The 18,476-nt window shown below is 42.2% G+C and overlaps 1 protein-coding gene across 1 annotated transcript; it reads right to left on the minus strand.

Annotated features, from left to right (window-relative positions):
- Positions 1-87: 87 nt before the first annotated feature.
- Positions 88-18,188, minus strand: TMEM218 (transmembrane protein 218). Its single transcript, XM_004469256.4, has 5 exons — positions 18,107-18,188; positions 9,056-9,138; positions 8,513-8,623; positions 7,530-7,632; positions 88-3,702 (listed from the first exon to the last, which is right to left on the minus strand). The coding sequence occupies exons 3-5, from the start codon at positions 8,620-8,622 to the stop codon at positions 3,568-3,570; spliced, it is 348 nt and encodes a 115-aa protein (XP_004469313.1). The 5' UTR covers position 8,623; positions 9,056-9,138; positions 18,107-18,188; the 3' UTR covers positions 88-3,567.
- Between the last annotated feature and the right edge of the window lie 288 nt (positions 18,189-18,476).

Here is an 18,476-nt window from a genome sequence, read left to right on the forward strand (position 1 = left end):
TCCTATGAGGACAACCAATACTTTTCTGGAGTTATTTCCCTTCCTCATGTGGAAACTTGCTCCTGTATGACAACAGCCAAATACAGGTTTAACTAAGAAGCTATGATAAAATGTTTATTTGTGCTGAAAATATTAGTTAGAATTCTTTAATGAAACTTTTACCTTTTCTGGAACTGGGTTAGGGAAATGGCAGAACAAATGGCTAGGACACAGTACTAACCAATGTAAAAATAAGGAGATGTTGAAAGCCAAAATGATCTTTAAATTATCTGAGAAACGAACTGTCAGGAATCCTGATTTTAAGTTTCAGCCCAGCAACTTCTGAAATGTTTTAAAATCTCTTTACCTTTCTATACCTGTTTTCTCATCTTTGTAAGAATTGCAGCAGGTTTCTTTACACATTGAACAAAAGAGGAAGTAAAAGGGAAATGCTTCAAGTGCAACAGCAATGAAATGGAGTTGATAGAAAAGTTTATGTCCTAACAGAAAGAACAAGAAATGGATTGCTAGGAGAAAAACATCTAAGAACAATTTGGGATAGAGCCAGAAAACAGCCTGGACACCTCAGAGCCTAGTTCTTCAGCTGGTTTCCACCACCTGAACAGTGCTTCATACCCCATAGGTGTGCTCTAAATGTTGAATGAATGACAACACGTGTTGTATGCGTGCATGAAAAAATGAATGGCCATTCTTCCCTGGTGCAGGGAATGTTACTTTCATTTTTACAAAATGAGAAACTTTTGAAATGTGTCAGAAAGTTCCCAGCGAGGCGAAGGGGCAGGTCAACAAGCTGTGTTTTGCTAACTTGAGAAACTTATAGAACATAACCTCTCTGCCACCTGATCCAACAGCCCTCTCTTTGCAGGGGCAGAGTGGTGTCCTGTTATTTTAACTTTTATCAGAATACGATTTTAAATGGCTACACTATAACTTGGTTTCTAATAGAGAAGCACAGACTCCCTCTTCCCCTCCACCTTGGAAGCATGGGAAACACCGCAGTCTCATTTGCTGCAGGGTCTGCTCTGGGTAGGGGCCAGTACAGCATAACCTGCTCTAGGGCCACTGATCAGCCTGGTTAGTGGGGCCTTGAGATTACTTTTTGTATTTATGGGATGACCCCTGAGCCCCATCTCCAGGAAGGCCCTATGCGTTAGAGGGTGCCGTATCAGACCTTGGTCACAGGGGTGTCCCATGTGACCAAGTGAAATTCAATTTGTGCCTTCTCAGGATCCCACTTCTTAGCTCAACCCCAGGTTTCCCTCCCCCCCTGGGTTTGGATATGACTACTTTAAATATATAGGTAGAAAGTACTCTATCCTTTATTTCCTCACAGCTGGCAATTACAGACTTAGGAACTACAAGCGGCAGGCCAAGCTGAAATGCACTTTGCACAAAGTATGTATTTTTTCCTAAAGCCCAGCCCTTAACACACAAGCCTATCCTTTACATCTGAATTAAAAAAAAAAAAAAATTAGCTAGCAGGGGTATTTGGGAAATGAACTTAAAATTCTTAACTTTAATATACTTTTCTCTAATTATTAGTAAAACTCACTCCAAGCCTCATGGCTGTTATCCATTGATCTAACAGTTGGATACCTTTTTGTTGGGAGATAAAAAAAGATAGATTCATGACCAGCAACTTAAAAAAACTTTTCTCAGATTTGCTTTTTTCAACCAGAAATCACTCAGGGAAGGTTAAAAAATGGCAGCCTGGCTTGCAGGGCATCAGTGTCCCGCTGGGGCTGGCTCAGGATCTTGGCATGGAGATGTGTGGCTTCCTCAGCAAAGCTCCATAGCATTCAGTCTCCTGGTTTTCCCCACTTCCCTCAATGTTTCTGCTTTTCCCTCTCCTCCAAGCTGCTTGGGAGGCTGTTTCTTTTCTTCCCCATGGGTCCTGGGCCAGATTAAGAAGCTGTTTCCTTTGAAGTTTTCTGAGCTAGTCTTTTTTTTTAAGGAGGTTCCAGGGATTGAGCCCAGGACCTCATATGTAGGAAGAAGGCACTCAACCACTGAGCTACGTCTGCTCCCCAATGAGAACCAGGTATTTTAAGTTTGTTTGTTTTTAGGAGGTACCAGGGATTACACCGGGACCTTGTACATGGGAAGCAGGTACTCAACCACTTGAGCTAGGTCCGCTCCCCTGTGCTGCAATCCTATCTGCAAAGTTTTTCCAAATTGAGTAAGATATAGTACAAGGGTCAGGGATAGCTAGACTTGCTCTCACCAGCCAGACCACAACTCAAAAGTCACCAGTTCTGTGCTCTGGGGTGAAGGCTGGGTGACTATCCCTATACTGACAGTAGGAGCCAAAGGGGAAGTTAAGGAGAAGCAGCCATAACCTTCTTCAGCGTTAAAGAGCCAAAATGCTTAGTCTTTTTCCCCGTCCTGGATGGGCTTTGGAGTCTGCCAAGCCTGGGCTCGGGCTCTGACTGTTATGTGGAGAGTGGCCAATTTAGTTCTTCTCTTTCCGCCTCAATTTTTTTTCTACCTGAAAATGGGGATGATGGTAAGTAAACTTCAAAGCAACTAGTATATTAATGGCCTATTGCACATACTCAATTGATGTTTTCTTTCCAACTTGTTTTCTGGTTTTTAATTTTAAGCCGGAAGACTCTTCTTCAAAAAGCTCTAAGGAGTCAGGATGAAACTACCAGCCCAGAGCCCCTCCATTTAACAACAAAGTTCACTTAGTCTGGGATCTCAGACAGGTACAAAGTTCTATCTAATCCTGACAATATACGAGATTACAATAACCCAAAATGGAATCATAGTAATAGAATAAGGTACTCAGAGGCCACTGAACCCCAGAAAAAAAGAGCCCAGAGACTACGTAGCAGAAGATAAACAACCAGAATTTCCATATACTTCCTCTAATCCCCAAGCACACTTAAAATATACAAATAGTGGATTCAGAAAGCTGTGGCCAGGAGTTTGAAGCAAAAGTCAGCCATTTGTTGCATCCATCTCTGTCTTGCTTTGGATTGCTTTCTTAGAGTGGGGGGAAGTAAGACCCATTGCTTTTATAGAGTTCTATGGACTCACATGCATAGAGTGATAGATAACCAACGTCTGAATAAGTCTGCCAAATCATTCCATTAAAATAACTTCTTGAACTTTGAGTGCCTTTCCTTTCCATAGGATCCCCAACCTTGTAACTAGTAATTTTACATATCATCAAAAAGCATCAAATTTTTCTGCCTATTGGACAGCAGAAGCCAGAGTTCTCCTTATCCCAAAATCCACTAGTAACATCCTGTTTGAGAATCTACTGGAAGGAGTTCACTGCTACCATTTTCCTTTCAAAACAAATGGGAAACCCCAAGTACAGGAGCTAAGAAGACAGCAACCTCCCTCTTAAGCTGGTGGGAACCTATTCCTGTAGGGGCAATTTTGCAACCCTGTTTTTGGAACTCAAGACTCAAGGCTCTAGTCTTAGCAAAGTACAGATATCCCTCTGATCATAGACATGAAGCTGTCAATAAAGCTTTGAATAGTGCCCCATTCTGCTCATCAATGACATAAAAATGAAGGAGGGGAGAACAGGGTCTTGGTTTTCCAGAATAGTGGTCACTTTGACCGCAGAGGTTTAGCATAGATTGGCTCCAGTAGATGGTGAATTAGAACCAAGAAGAGGCTTCCAAGAAAGATAGCACTGAGGAAAGTCAGCAGGACATAGCGACCAATGAAAAAGGCATCCACAATCTGGAGAAAGAAAACATAAAAAACTAAATTAGTATAACTTCGGCACTCTGGCTGTGCTAATCTGAAATCTGTGATGAGGGGCCAAGAGTTTGTTCATATTTCTAATTTCCAGAAACATCCTGCCTGGGGTCTCCTCTGTAAATGGATTTGAAAGAATCTTTTTCTCAATTCTCTGAACAGGAGATACAAGGTCAAGGAAGGACTAATGAGGTACATGGAACAAATGGCTCAATTTTGGAGGTTCATAATCACTTTGAAGTCCGCAGATGAGTTTTTTTATGTTATGAAATCAGTTATCTGAAAGAGTTCATGAGAGGCTTGCTAATTGTTCTTATTGTTGCTAACTTTGTATTATGGAGAATCTTAAACATATATAAAAATACAGTAGAATAATTAAACCCCCACATATCCAAGACCAACCCCCAACAATCATCAACCCATTGTGAATTCAGTAAAGTTCATTTTCAAAATGAAAAGGTGGCTCTTTGAAGCCTTCCTCAGGAAAGCTCTGAACCCTAAGATTTACTACCCAGCATTCCAAGAGATAAGGGAAATGGTTATTTCTCTGAGATACTAAAACCCCAAGAGAGACTGGGTTTCTTGCCCCAAATCACACAGTTGGCTCCCTAGCAACCAGTCAGACTTGAATCCCCAATGCTGTTGGTCTTTGCTGACAAAAACCTATCAGTGGTGTTGGTTCTACCCACTTGTCTACTGTGCAGAGTCAGAGCTCCACTCTGACCAGATCCAAATGGCAGAGTTGAAATATGGGCAGGAAAAAAGCAATTTAATCTTCAGACTAATGGAGCAGCAACACAAACCAAGTGACTGGGTGGCTTTGCAGCCTCCAGAAACTTTGAAAATCTAATAAAATCTATAGGAGAATCCAAAATACCTGAAAGGTGATTGTGGTAAGACAGAATAATGCCCTCCCCTCCAAAAAAGATGTTCACGTCCTAATCCCAAAAACCTGTTAATAGGTGAGATAATGGGGCAAAGAGGAATTGAGGTTATAGATGGACCTATAGCTGCTCATCAGCAGACCTTAAAATTGGGAGGTTATCCTGAATAATATGGGTGGTTCCAACATTTTCACAAGCGTCCTTAAGAGTGAAAGAGGGAGACAGAGAAACGGTCAGAGAAAGAGATGTGAAGAAGGAAGCAGAGTCAGAGAGATGCTTCATTGCTGGCTTTGATGAAGGAGGCCACAAGCCAAGGAATGCAGGTGGCCTCTAGAAGGTGGAAAGGGCAAGGAAATGGATCCTTCCTTTAGAGTCTCCAGAAAGGAATGCAGCCCTGCCAAACCTTTGATGTTAACCTAGTGAGACTGATTTTGGACTTCTGGTTGCCAGAACTATAAGATAATAAATTTGCATTTCATTAAACTGCTGTGTGCATGGCAATTTGTTATAGCAGCTATAGAAAACAAAAACACATGGTACCTGTCAAAACCAAGCCCTGGTATGATCACTGAGCTCCAAACACATCAAGATGAAAAGGGCTGCAGATGCCCCAGCTGCTCCAGAGAGCATCTCAACACTCAATTTACAAGGTAGGTCAGTTTGATACAAACAGCTTTAACATAAGTTTGACCTTGGCTCCAGTCCTGAGCAAGTCTCTTGGGGGCTACATGTTTGCTGTTGGATGCGTTTCACTTTTTAATTAGCCAATTAGCAGGCCTTGGGTGCAGAAGGTCCAGGTCATGTATTATTGATATTATAGTAAGCCTGGCTGCTGCATGGTCCAGTTCTCAAAACCTGAAAACGAGAACGCAAATTCTGCTGGCCATGCTAACATTTTTTGTTTAAACCCCATTCTTTTCTCCTAGGTCTGAAAATCCTATGGCAGAGGAGAGAGGGACTGATTTCAAAAGAGTTTGCTCTGTACCCTTCTTCCAGTATTCATACCTTCAGAATGCAGAAAAAGGGCAAACTACATTACTCCCCACCCCCCACCCCCTTTTAAAAGATAGGGAAACTGAAGTGGACATTTACCCTCTCGCAAACACAGATGATATACTATCGGGGTAAGAGCTGACAAAAAACCTGGCATATATGGAAATAATTCCTTACATAGGTATATTACTTCTCTTGGAGTTTTCAGAACTAATTTTCTTCTTTTTGCCAGTCCTAGACAGAGTTATATGTGTCAATTTTAGTTTGAAAGTGATATAATTTTGCATACTGTTCTCTAGGGTCAAAATGGTAACCCATGAGCTCTTACAGGCCCCTGATATTCTACTGGGTCCCAACAATGAAGGAAAAATCATAGCTTGGTAAGGGTTTCTGCCTCCTAAGAAAAAAGACCCAAGTACTGTCATCTCTTTGACCCAGCAGAAGGAAAATCAGGTGAAAAAATGCCATTTTGCAAGGAAAGGAGACAAGAAGGGGGGTCAAATGGCAGGCTGAGGTGTTTATTGAGACAAAACACACCACATTTCAAGAAGAAGAATTGCTAAAACCTCAGGTTTTGAGGACAGACCTTGGTTTGAATCCTCGTTCTGCCTCTTCCTGTACATATATATGATGTGGGAAAAGTTGCCTTAACCTCTTAAGCCTCAGTTTCCTCACCTATAAAAAATGGGGATAATAATTGTACTTATTCCTTACTATTTAAGGTTGCCCTGAGGTTAAAATGAGATAATGCAAACAATGATCATTATTGGATGAATAATGGAGGCAGACAGTAATCCCTTGAAAAAATGTTAGCTATGATCGTTGCTACTATTTGAAAATTAAAATGGAACTTGAAGGATAGAAGTGGCAAGAAGGAATTACAGGACACAAGAAGTTAATAGCAGTGCCTGGTAAAGCCTGAGCCCAAATCAGGAATGATCAAGAAGGCATGTGGCTCAAGAAATGGGGCTCCTGCCCACCACATGGGAAGTCCCTGGTTCAGTTCCTAGTACCTCCTAAAGAAGACGAGCAAGACAGTGAGCTGGCACAACGGGCAGGCGCAACAAGGTGATACAGCAAGATGATGCAACAAGAGACACAAGAAGAAAAACATAATGAGACGAAGCAGAGAATGGAGGTGGCTCAAGCACTTAGGTGCCTCCCTTCCACATCAGAGTTCTCAGGTTTGGTCCCCAGTGCCTTCCAAAGAAACAAGGAAATTATAGCAAGTGCAAACAATGAGGGGTGGGGAGAAATGGGGGAAAAAAAGGCATAGGTTTCCAGAGAAGACCTTGGAGTGAGAGGATAAAAATCCATTTCAAGAAGTGGGTGCTGGGAGGTGTGGTCCTAGCAATGGAGGCTAGTGGGATTCCCAGGTGACTGTTAGTAATGGATCCATTTGATTGACATCTTCTGCTTTCCCCAGGAATGTTCCTCCTGACTTACTGCTCTTCTCTATGGAAGTTATTTTCTCCAGATCACAAGGGCAAAAATTCAAAACCAACAAAATGGAAAACCTGCTGCCCAGCACCGTGAGGGCACCACATCAACTTCTGCCCAGTACCTGTGTTTCTGGGCCAAGACTGCTGGGAATGGGGGCACTTCTGTCTCAGAGACCAGACCTAGTCCTGTTCCTAAGTCACTTCCTCTTTCTGTCTTCAAGTGTTCGAGATGCTCATTGAACATGATGGAAGTTGGAGACGAGATCTGTTCAAGTAAATAACAGTCTGGTGTTTTGCAGGGGGGATTGGAATAAGATTCTTTTCCTATTCCAATGGGAAGAGGAATGAGCTTTCCCCATCATTGTTTTAACTTTACAATTCCACTGCATTTCAGCCCACCTGACACAGGGAACACCAGGACAGGGCTGAGGACCAGACCAAGAGAAACAAGAGTGACAACTCAGGAGACAAATCCAAACCGATATTTTACCTTAAATTCGACCTCTGGGCTTGGGAATTCACTGGCTCGGGGGAGAAGCAACAAAACTGATGTGATGATCAGAGCACCAAGAAACACAAAAATGACAGAGAACCTGGGGTCAAAAACACAGAAGTATTAACAGCACCGTCTGCAGTTTCCTCTTCAGGCAGTTAGGCCTGGAGGGCTCTCCCCTGGCGCCAATGTTCTATTAATACGCTTCAGTCCTTGAACAATGCCCAGAGCACTGCTGTCCACACTGCCCAGTGAACTGAGAAAGGCGTTCCCTTCATCCCCAAAGTCCTTCCCAGACAGGTACCAGCGGGATGAATTCCTGCTTAACAGAGTAATTTCAAATTTCTAAGAAATTTCTAAGAAAGGGAATTTGTAGTTTTTATTTTTGCCTCAGCACCAAGACACAATCATGAAAAACCCCACTTCTAGTTCGGTTTTTAGACCAGAATACTTTAGTAAATTATGTAACTCTCTGCTACATATTGACACTACCTGGCCAGAGAATTCACCTCTATAGCTTTTTAAAAGTCTGTTTTTGGCCTAACTCTGCTCTGAAGTTAATGTCTCACAGACAGGGCCAGGTCAAGTCACTGGAAGCTTCTTTAGTTTCCCTGGGCCAGGTCTAGGGCTTTAGGGATTGGACCAAGCATCTGCTATAAATCTAAATGATTAATAAACACACAGACAACCCCAAGAAATTCAAGAGGCAGCAAAAGCAGCTTCTTTCTTGTCATCTGTTGTGTCCCCGCCACCCCTTCCACAGTGAGAACTGAAAAATATCACTTTCCCTGCCCCTCCCACCTCAGCTTCAGAGCATAAATAACACAGTTGGTGCTTATGATAAGAGGTTAAAATGCAACTCATCCAAACTGCCAGCAATTACAAAAATGATCTTCTGAATTCTAAATGTTTAATGAGAGTCAGCGATTTCGCATCTAATTGCCTGTACCCAGAGCTCCAAGCTGGAAAGAATGCCTTACCTAGCGATCCCCGAGGCTCTGGCTAACAGCACACACAGCAGCAGCACCGACACCCACAGCAGGGCGAGGGTGAACACGCCTGCGCCCACTCCCAGCACAGTGCCCGCCATCCTGTGGGAGAATCGGAGCATCAGCACCACCGCCTCGGGCACGCAGGCCCGTTACCCCTTCCTTCTGCAGCTCCCAGGTTTTATGAAGGCTTCCGACCAATACAGAAAGCTCCAGCTCCTCCTGGGGGATTTTTTCGATGATTGGTGCTAGGAGGAGTATATGAACACAGCCCATTAATCCTCAGAGCGTCCAGCCCTAGAGTCCCTCAATAGGAAGGAGAAGCCCTTCTCTGGGGCTGGCACAGAGCGGTTGCTTTTTGCTCTGTGTGCGTCATTTCAAATTTGGTGTCTGTGTTCTAGTCTGACTTCTTGCCGCAACCCACAGAAGAAGCCTGACGCCTCCCAGCTTGAAGTCACCGGGGCCGGGGTGTTCCAGCACTGAGCAAGAAGGCGAAACTCTAGGGTGAAATCGGTGGACTAGGCTTTGACTCACCAGGCAAGACACAAGTCAGGAGACAGAAATTCCTACTGTACTGTCAAGTTTTCATTCACAAATGGAAGAAAACTCCTGGGTCCCTGGAAAAGAAAGGTAGTTGACATATACCACTGCTTTTGAACATTTATCACATGCTAAATACTTTATAAACGTATCTCACTTAATCATGGCAAAGACCTTCTGAGGAAGGTATTATCAGTCAGACCCCCTTGACAGAAGATGTAATCGAGGTACACCTTAAAAGGTGTACCTTAGAAGTGTGCCTCCCCACTTTCCATTTCAGCCTTGGAGGCAAGGTTTAAGCAAACACATTTCTCCTCAGTTACTGACTTTCTTTACCCTGATGGCTTAAATTCCACAAACGTGATTATTTATGAGAGGTTCTGGTATAAAGATATTAGAAAAGAATCCCTATCCATGAACTACTGAAAAAACACATTCATAAAATCAACATTTATTGTGTGTCTCCCATTGTGCTACCAAGCTGGGAATTACCAAGATAAATAAGACCTATTTTCTGAAAAGAAAAAAAAAAAAGAATCTATCTTCTGACAGGAACTTAAGGTCTACTGGAGAAACTGTCATGTAAACAATTATCTACATTACGTTCTAAAATTATCTGTATTACATTTTTTTTTTAAGATTTATTTTATTTATTTAATTCCCCCCCTCCCCCCGTTGTCTGTTCTCTGTGTCTATTTACTGCGTCTTGTTTCTTTGTCCACTTCTGTTGTCGTCAGCGGCACAGGAAGTGTGTGTGGCGCCATTCCTGGGCAGGCTGCACTTTCTTTCACGCTGGGCGGCTCTCCTTACGGGGCGCACTCCTTGCGCGTGGGGCTCCCCTACGCGGGGGACACCCCTGCGTGGCACGGCACTCCTTGCGCGCATCAGCACTGAGCATGGGCCAGCTCCACACGGGTCAAGGAGGCCCGGGGCTTGAACCACGGACCTCCCATGTGGTAGACGGACGCCCTAACCACTGGGCCAAGTCCGTTTCCCTGTATTACATTTTAAGTGGTAAAAACAACAATAAAAACAAAGTACCATGGGAAAAGAGAGGAGATAGTGAGCAGAGTTTTACAAAGGACATGATTCTGGATAGGCATGTTGGGAAAGAATCAGTGTGACAAGATGGCAGAGTAAAGGGCAGGGGCAGGTAGGGAGAGGAGGGCCAGGAGGCGTGGCCGCATTCTCCCCCCACAGGTGTAAGGTTTTCTCCATCTCCGAGACTCTGTATTTGCTGTTTCCACTGCCTGGAATTAACTCCCCTCCCCAAACGAGCCCTCTGCTATGTGCATGGCTGGCATCCCAAGGGCCTTCCAATCTCAACTTAATTGTCACCTCCTCAGGGAGGTCTTCCCTGACTGCCCTATCTAAAGTAACACCCTGTGGGAAGCAGATTTGGCTCAACTGATAGAGCGTCTGCCTACCACATGGGAGGTCCAGGGTTCAAACCCAGGGCCTTCTGACCTGTGTGGTGAGCTGGCCCACGCATAGTGCTGATGTGTGCAAGGAGTGCCCTGCCATGCAGGGGTGTCCCATGTGCAAGGGGTATGCCCCGTAAGGAGAACTGCCCCATGCGAAAAAAGCGCGGCCTGCCCACGAGTGGCGCCACACACATGGAGAGCTGACACAACAAGATGACACAACAAAAAGAGACACAGATTCCCAATGCTGCTAACAAGAATGCAAGAGGACACAGAAGAACACAGTGAATGGACACAGAGAGCAGACAATGGGGGGAAGGGGAGAGAAATAATTTTTTTAAATTAAAAAACAAAATAATAAAGTAACCCCCTCAACAATTACTTTCCATCAACTCACCATGTTTATTTTCTGCAGAGCATTTTTCACAAGCTATAATTAAAAGTGTTACCTATTTTTTTTATAGGCTTTTTTTCTGTCTTTCCAACCAGAATAGTCAAGTCTACAAGGGCAAAGACTTTATATCTAATCACTGCAACCCCAGTTCTTTGTTTTTTTTTTTTAAACGGTTATTTGTGTCTTCTATTCTTCATTTATTTTTTTTTTAATTTTTATTTTTTTTAGATTTATTTTTATTTATTTAATTCCCCTCCCCTCCCCCGGTTGTCTGTTTTCTGTGTCTTTTTGCTGCATCTTGCTTCTTTGTCTGCTTCTGTTGTCATCAGCGGCACGGGAAGTGTGGGCGGTGCCATTCCTCGGCAGGCTGCTCCCTCCTTCGCGCTGGGCGGCTCTCCTTATGGGTGCACTCCTTGCGCGTGGGACTCCCCTACGCGGGGGACACCCCTGTGTGGCACGGCACTCCCTGCGCGCATCAGCACTGCGCATGGCCAGCTCCACACGGGTCAAGGAGGCCCGGGGCTTGAACCGCAGACCTCCCATGTGGTAGACGGACGCCCTAACCACTGGGCCAAAGTCCGTTTCCCCAACCCCAGTTCTTATACACAGATTATGCTCAATAAACATTCGTTGGATGATTAAATGAAGCAATGATTAAAAAAAAAAAAAGTCCACAAATGTCCAATGAGAAAGTGATAATATCATGAGTACTTTAGGAAGATAACTGGAACTTCTGGTCAATGTGCTGGACAGAGCTTAAGAGGGGTGTGTCTCCCTCAACAGCCAGGACATAGAACTGCTAGATCAAACAGAACAAAGCAATTTCATACCCTGTGGAGGACAAAAGTAGTAAGGGAAAATCCTTAAGTGCTATAAACAAAAATGCTACTCAAAGCCTGCATGATGAGCAGGAACTGAAGCCCAAAGTCTGCAGGGTACTAGAACCAGATATTGACTTTATAGGAGCCGCAGGCTCGGGTGTTTTATCCACTCCTGGATAAGAGATGCAACCTCAGGGCCATGATGGGAAGGGATAGATCTGACAACAATGGGCCTTCAAAGGCCTGGCCAGTCTTTGAAATGGGGACTAAAAAAAAAATTGCCACTGACTCAGAGGAAAGCTAGCCAAGTGTCTCAGGTAATGGGTGGGAGAAAAATCACTCAAAGAAATTTGAATTCCAAGCCCGAATCAATCGCATGCAAGTGTGGGGTTCAATTCATACTGTCTAGTGGGCTGGTATCCCAAGCAAAAAAAAAATTAACAATAAAATGAATGTGAGCCTGGGAAACACACAAGATCCCCAACAGAGACAAAATAGAAAGCTCTTGCAGGGATGCCACCACAGGTCAGCATGCAAGACTCCCATAGAAAGCAATTCCCATTAAAGATGAGTGTACAGAAAAAAAAGAAAGCCAAACCACATGAGGACTTACCCACCAGCAAGTCAAGAGCTGCAGCAAAGGGCAGAATTCATATGCCAATAACTACAGTTGAGGGAAGTGGATGTGACTCAAGTGATAGAGCTTCTGCCGACCATATGGGAGGACCTGGGTTCGATGCCTGGGGCCTCTGGGTGAAAAAGAAGAAGAAAAAGCATGCCTGCATGGCAAACGAGTGCCCACATGGTAAGCCAGTGCCCACGCAAGTGCCTGCATGGTGAGCTAGTGCCCCATGCAAGTGAGTCATGCAGCAAGATGATGATGCGTCAAAAGAGAGACAAGGGGAGAGTCAAGGTGAAGCACAGCAGAAACCAGGAACTGAGGTGGCACAATTGACAGGGAACCTCTCTCTCCATCAGAAGTCCCCAGGACCAAATCCTGATGAATCCTAGAGGAAAGAAAATGAGAAGAGAAGACAACACAGACAGCAAAAAAACAGCAGGGCAGGAAGAAGGGAAGAGAAGGGGGGGAAATAAATAAAAATATTACAGTTGAGAAAAAAATCTGAAACAGACTTTAAAAGCCTAAACTCTTCACAAAGATAAAGAAAATGAAGCCATAGACAAGAATAGGACACATGGGGCAAAAGCACACACACTTGAAGAATAACCAATTAGAATATTCTAGAAACCCAGTTATAGTTATAGTAATAGTAATAATAATAAGCTTCACTGGGTAAGTTATGCAGCTGAAGAGAGAATTAGTGAATTAGACCAAGATCTGAGGAAATTTCTTAAAATAAGGTACAGAGAGAGAGATGGACAATAGTAAAGAAATATTAAGAAACAGGAAAATTTGAATGAGATGCTCCTATATACACAGGAATTCTAAAAGGAGAGAAAAAGGAAAAAGGAAGAGCAACACTATTCAAATAAAAAAATATTTGAATAGATGCTGGCTGAAAATTTTTCAAAATTGAAAATGGAGAGGAATCTTCAGACTGAAAGGGCACATTGACTCCCCAGTAAGATAAATAAAGTCAAATCTCTATTTAGTCTTCTTATAGTGAAGAGCAATAAAATGGCAGAGAGAAGAGGATGTCTTCAAAGCTATTAGATACAATAGATTTCCTAAAAGCGAACAGAAAGTGGCAAAACAACGCAATCCCTTCAAACCACAGAGAAAAAATAAACATCAAACAATAGTTTATATCCAGTAAAATGTCATTCAAAAGTGAGCATAAAATAAAGATGTTTTCAGACATATAAAGTCTGAAATGAAGTATGCCTTTCATAGATTTTTAGTGAAAGAGCTACTCAGAGATACACTTCAGCAAGAAACAACACAAATCAAGAAAGAAGGTATGAAATTAAAGGGGAATGGTGTAAAAATTACCAGGAAATGCTGGCAGTAAAAAACTCTGTAACAATAATAGTGACTAAATTTTTGAGGGGTAAAAACAAGGGAAAACTAAATTATTAGTTAACAGTTTTATTTAAGATGGGAAAGGACAGTTCAGAATTAAAGCATTTTATGGCTACTGTTTAGCCCCGGAAGAGGTAAAATTTAATGAGAATCTGTAGGCTTTGTGAAGCTAAATATCATGCTAAAAAAACATATAGGCAAACATCAACTAAAAAACACGGAATGAAACTTCCACACTATAGTGCAGTGAAAAAATAAATGAGGAAAACGGAAGGCAGGAGGGGAATGAAACAAAAGAAAAGCAAGAAAAATAGAAACTACAAAATAGGATTGTAAAAATAAACCCAAGTATGGTTGCATGACATTGCGAATGTAAATACTGCCAGTGAATGATATACTTAAAAATGGTTAAAATAGCAAATTGCATGTTATATATATGTTACTACAATAAAATAACAATACAAACATCATAGTCATTATCATAAATGTAAACATTATATTTGACTATTAAAAGAGATTTTTAAATTGGATTTTTTAAAACAGCTCTTTATGAAAGCTTTATACCAAACGCATTATGAGAGAGGCTGAAGATAGAGACTGAAAAAGGCATACAAAGGAAAAACTAATGAAACAAAAAATGAGTCAAACAAAATAAAACAGGAACTGGTGAAGTAATGTTAATATCAAGCAAAATAGAATTTAAAAGTTACTAGCAAGGATAAACATTCACAAAAGTAGTAATTTATTTAAAAGACAGAATTTGAAACTAATATGAACTTAACAACAAAGCCTCAAAATAAAGCTACAACTGACAGACTCACTAAATGAAATGGACAAATTCACAACTTTAGTGGGAGATTTTAAAACACCTCTTTCAGAAACTGATAGATTAAGCTGATAAAAAAATAAAATAGCCCCAATGACAAAGAGGATATCAAATGGCCCGCAAATATGTGAAAAGGTACACAGCTAATCTTTGGAGTTTGAAATAAAAATTATGGTCACCTTTATGGGAAGCAATGACTGGGAGGAGCAGGCATGAAGGGAGTGTCCAGAATCCTGAGAACATTCCGTTTCTTGGTCTGGGTGTTGGTTCCATGGTTTTGTTCATTTTGTCAAATTATATCCAGCTACATACTTATGATTTGTGTACTTTTCTGCATGTCTACTTCACTAAAAAGATTACTTTTTAAAAAGAATCTAAAGAGACATATCAACTAAATATAATAAATAGCCCTTGTTTGGGTCCTGATTTAAACCAACCATGAAACCCTTTTATGAGACTACTGGGGAAATTAGAATGCTATCTGGATATCTGATGATTTTAGGGAATTACTGTATTTTTTAATTGAAAAATATTTTTAATGTGATGTTATTTTAGTTATTTTTATTAAGACTATACACATATACATATTCTCACATATCACACATACTACTGTTATAGATAAAAGAAATGATGTCTAGGAACTTCAATTATCTGTGGGAGAAGAGATGAAGAGGGCTAACAGGAAATAAGATTGGCCATGAATTAATTGTTGAAGTGGGGTGAGGGATACATGAGTATCTGTCATACTGTTTTCTAAACTTTTTGAAATTTTCCATAATAAAAAGATATTTGTTTATATGTATATGTATACATGTATAACTAGGAATAAATACAACAAAAGATGTATATAATTTTTATAGAGAAAATGAAAAACCTTTATTCAAAGACATTAAAAAAAAAAAAGACTTGAATAGAGAAATAACCTATGTTCCTGGATGGGGTGGCTCTAAACAAAAAGATCTCAATCTTCCTTAAGTTAATCTTAAATTCAATGAAATTCTAACCAAAATCTCAAAATAATTGTTTGTAGAACTTTGAAACAGATCCTAAATTCATATTGGAAGAGCAAAAACCCAAGAATAGCCAAAGCAATTTTGAGAACTAGGATGGAAACTTGCCTTTCTTGCTACTGAGCCACATTATAAAATCAAGGTAATTAAAACACCGCGAGAGCCACGCAGACAGAGAGACCAGAGTAGAATGGAGACCCCAGAAACAGATCCATGCATTCATGAGAACTGTGTAAACGACAGGGTGGCATAATGATTCAGTGGATAAAGGAATCTACAGAAGGTATTGGGACAAGTGGTTATCCAATAGAAAAATAATAAAACTACATGTCTATGTTATACCAAATACAGAAGCCAATTTTGGATGGAAAGTAATTTATAATAAAATAGCATATGTTTAAATATACAAATGCTCAGGCTGACTACTCCAGAATACATAATGAAGTACAGGAGTCAGATGCTCGCACCTAAACTTAGAATCATCCCTAACGCAGAAGCTACAAATGCAGACTGTGCAGGTGTGTTGTGCTGGCAACTCAAATACCACGAGCTGTACTGCTTTCGGTTATGTGATTTTCTGAGCAATGAACAACTCTTGTTACAGCTTCACAACTAAGTACAATTTTCTCTTGACTTACATTAGAGTGGTATCCCTGGAAATTTTACTATGTTAAATGGTGCCCCAAAACACATTATGTGCACATGAAAGCTAAAGTTAGCTTCAGATCATTTTTTACCTAAATGAATATTTAGCCTGGGTCTAAACTCAGCAGTGAAACAGGGAAGAATGAGGACTTTGAACAACAGTTAGAGGCAAAATCCGTGGAATTTGTGACCTATTTGATGTGAGGGGTAACTAGGGAGGAGTCATAGGTGACTCAGGATTCTAGCTTGGTTCACTGAGCTGATGGTATTGCCCATAACAAGACAACCATTTAGGTTTGCTGCTGTTTGGCATACTGCACAAATAATCAGTAAGACAGACCAAGTCTAACACCTAATGACAGCTGAAGCAGTTACAATCAGAGATGTTGCCCTTCCATCCACCACAGGAGCTTAAAAGTTCATGAGTCATTGGGTTCCGTATATGGTATGGCTTTTAAGTAATGAGGTAAATTATACCCAAACTGAGGAGAATTGGCTTCATCACTTTATAACCAAACCATGCAAGCTATTATTACACATGAAAAGGAGAGGCCAGGTATGATATAGAGAGCTGATGGAGGGAAGGAGGGAAGGACTAGTTAGTTTGCCTTGTTAATTCAATTTTTCATATTGGAATAACTAAATGATTATTGTTGAATAAAATCCAATAAAAATAAATAAAAAGTGTTTTTTAATTTAATGTCCAGGGCTTTTTCAAACCTTCTTTGAAAACTGATGCATCAGTCAACCTGATTTCAAGAGTAAGTCCATTTACTTAAAGTCTGGCATTTAAATGAGGTAGACTGAAGTGGGAATAAAATAATTCAAGTCTGAACACCCTGACAAGAGCAACTGAAGGTCCAATTCTCCCAACCCTGCTGTGCTCATGTTTTGAGATCTTTCTGTGGAAATGCAGTTTGTCAAAAACGTTTTGGATATATGTGTAGTGCATTCTTCATTTAACGGTTGAATTTACATATCCCTGGAGAGGCAAACAGTAAGGTGATTGACCTCTGCATATAAAGTAGACGATGGGAATTAAAAATATACTGCTCACTATCACACTGACCCATCATGAAAGAGAACACTAATGGCCTTTATAAGATGATTTAACCGCCCAGGGGCAAAGAGGATTCCCTGAAGAGTAGCCGGTGACCTCAGAGCTGAGGTTGCTGGTGGGAGGTAGCTCACCCCTTCTCCCATTTTCACAAATGACCCAAATTCTTGGAAAAAAGAGATGACAGTGGGCTACAGGAGTAAACTGTCCTTCTGCAGTATTCCTTTTCTTTTATAGCCATTGCAAACCTTTAAAAACAAGTGGAGGACTTCCCCACATTCCTTTTTCTAAGTTCAACACTTGAGCCTTGTTTGAGCTTTAAAATGTTGGGATAGTGTAATTAAGTACAATGCAAGGCTGGGCAAGATCGATTGCCAAGTTTCCTAAGTAGCACCGTATGGCATCATCTCTTGGCACACGGATGAACGAGGGGTAGTATCTGGGGGCCTGCTCTGTCTGAATTCACACCCAGGCGTCTTCAGCGAACCAGACCACGTCCTCGCACTTTTCCTGGGCGTGTGGAGATCTCCAAGGGCCCCGGCCATTCGGCCTCCCTGGGTCGGCGGCTCCTGCACAGCAGGCTTCTCTTCCCAACCCCTGGACCCAGGATGGCGACAGGAAGGCACTTCCGCCGCGTCCCATCTTCGGAATGCTCGCCCTGACTACCTCCCGGGAGTAAGGTTTCCGCTATGAGGTACCTGACTCTGGCGCTGACATTTTACTTTTTTACGAACGTGCAACATAAAGCAGTCTTTTCTCCCCCGCTTCTACCTAAGGATTTATCCATCGCCCTCTCCTCCCAGTCTCCCGCCTCCAGCCTTCGTCCCTCTCCTTTCATCCCCGGGCCCCCACTTTCCACACCTCTGCCCACCTCATCCGCCTACCTCTCTCCCCTGGGCCCTTACTCACGCCTCTCAGTCCGGCCAGTTCCAGCCCACAGGAGCCTTGGTCTACTTACGGCGAATCACAAGTAGGCTTTCATCCGAGCGTCTCCAAATGCGCTAATCAGCGCCGATCTTTCAACGCCCAGCGTTGCCCTCATTAGCTGACGCTGGCCGCGGCTCCGGGCAACGCCGAGCGTGGTGGGTGGGCACATCGCATCCCGTCACGCCCTTTGATTGGTCACCGCCCGTGAGTCCTGAGCCCAGTTTCAAGTCCGATTGGATTGCCGTGGTCCCGGCTCTCCCCATCCTCCCAAGCCCCACCCCCTTGTCAATCACACCACCACTCCTTAACCCGCTGGATCATTGGTCA

This window comes from Dasypus novemcinctus, chromosome 27 (genome assembly GCF_030445035.2).
Source record: "Dasypus novemcinctus isolate mDasNov1 chromosome 27, mDasNov1.1.hap2, whole genome shotgun sequence".
Taxonomy (NCBI): Eukaryota; Metazoa; Chordata; class Mammalia; order Cingulata; family Dasypodidae; genus Dasypus; species Dasypus novemcinctus.

Coding starts and splice junctions, on each gene's coding strand:
- TMEM218 (XM_004469256.4), bottom strand. CDS start 8,622: ATGGCGGGCACTGTGCTGGGAGTGGGCGCAGGCGTGTTCACCCTCGCC. Junction 7,633..8,512: donor AGAGCCTCGGGGATCGCTAG/GTAAGGCATTCT, acceptor TTTTGACCCCAG/GTTCTCTGTCATTTTTGTGT. Junction 3,703..7,529: donor GCCCAGAGGTCGAATTTAAG/GTAAAATATCGG, acceptor TTCTTTCTCCAG/ATTGTGGATGCCTTTTTCAT.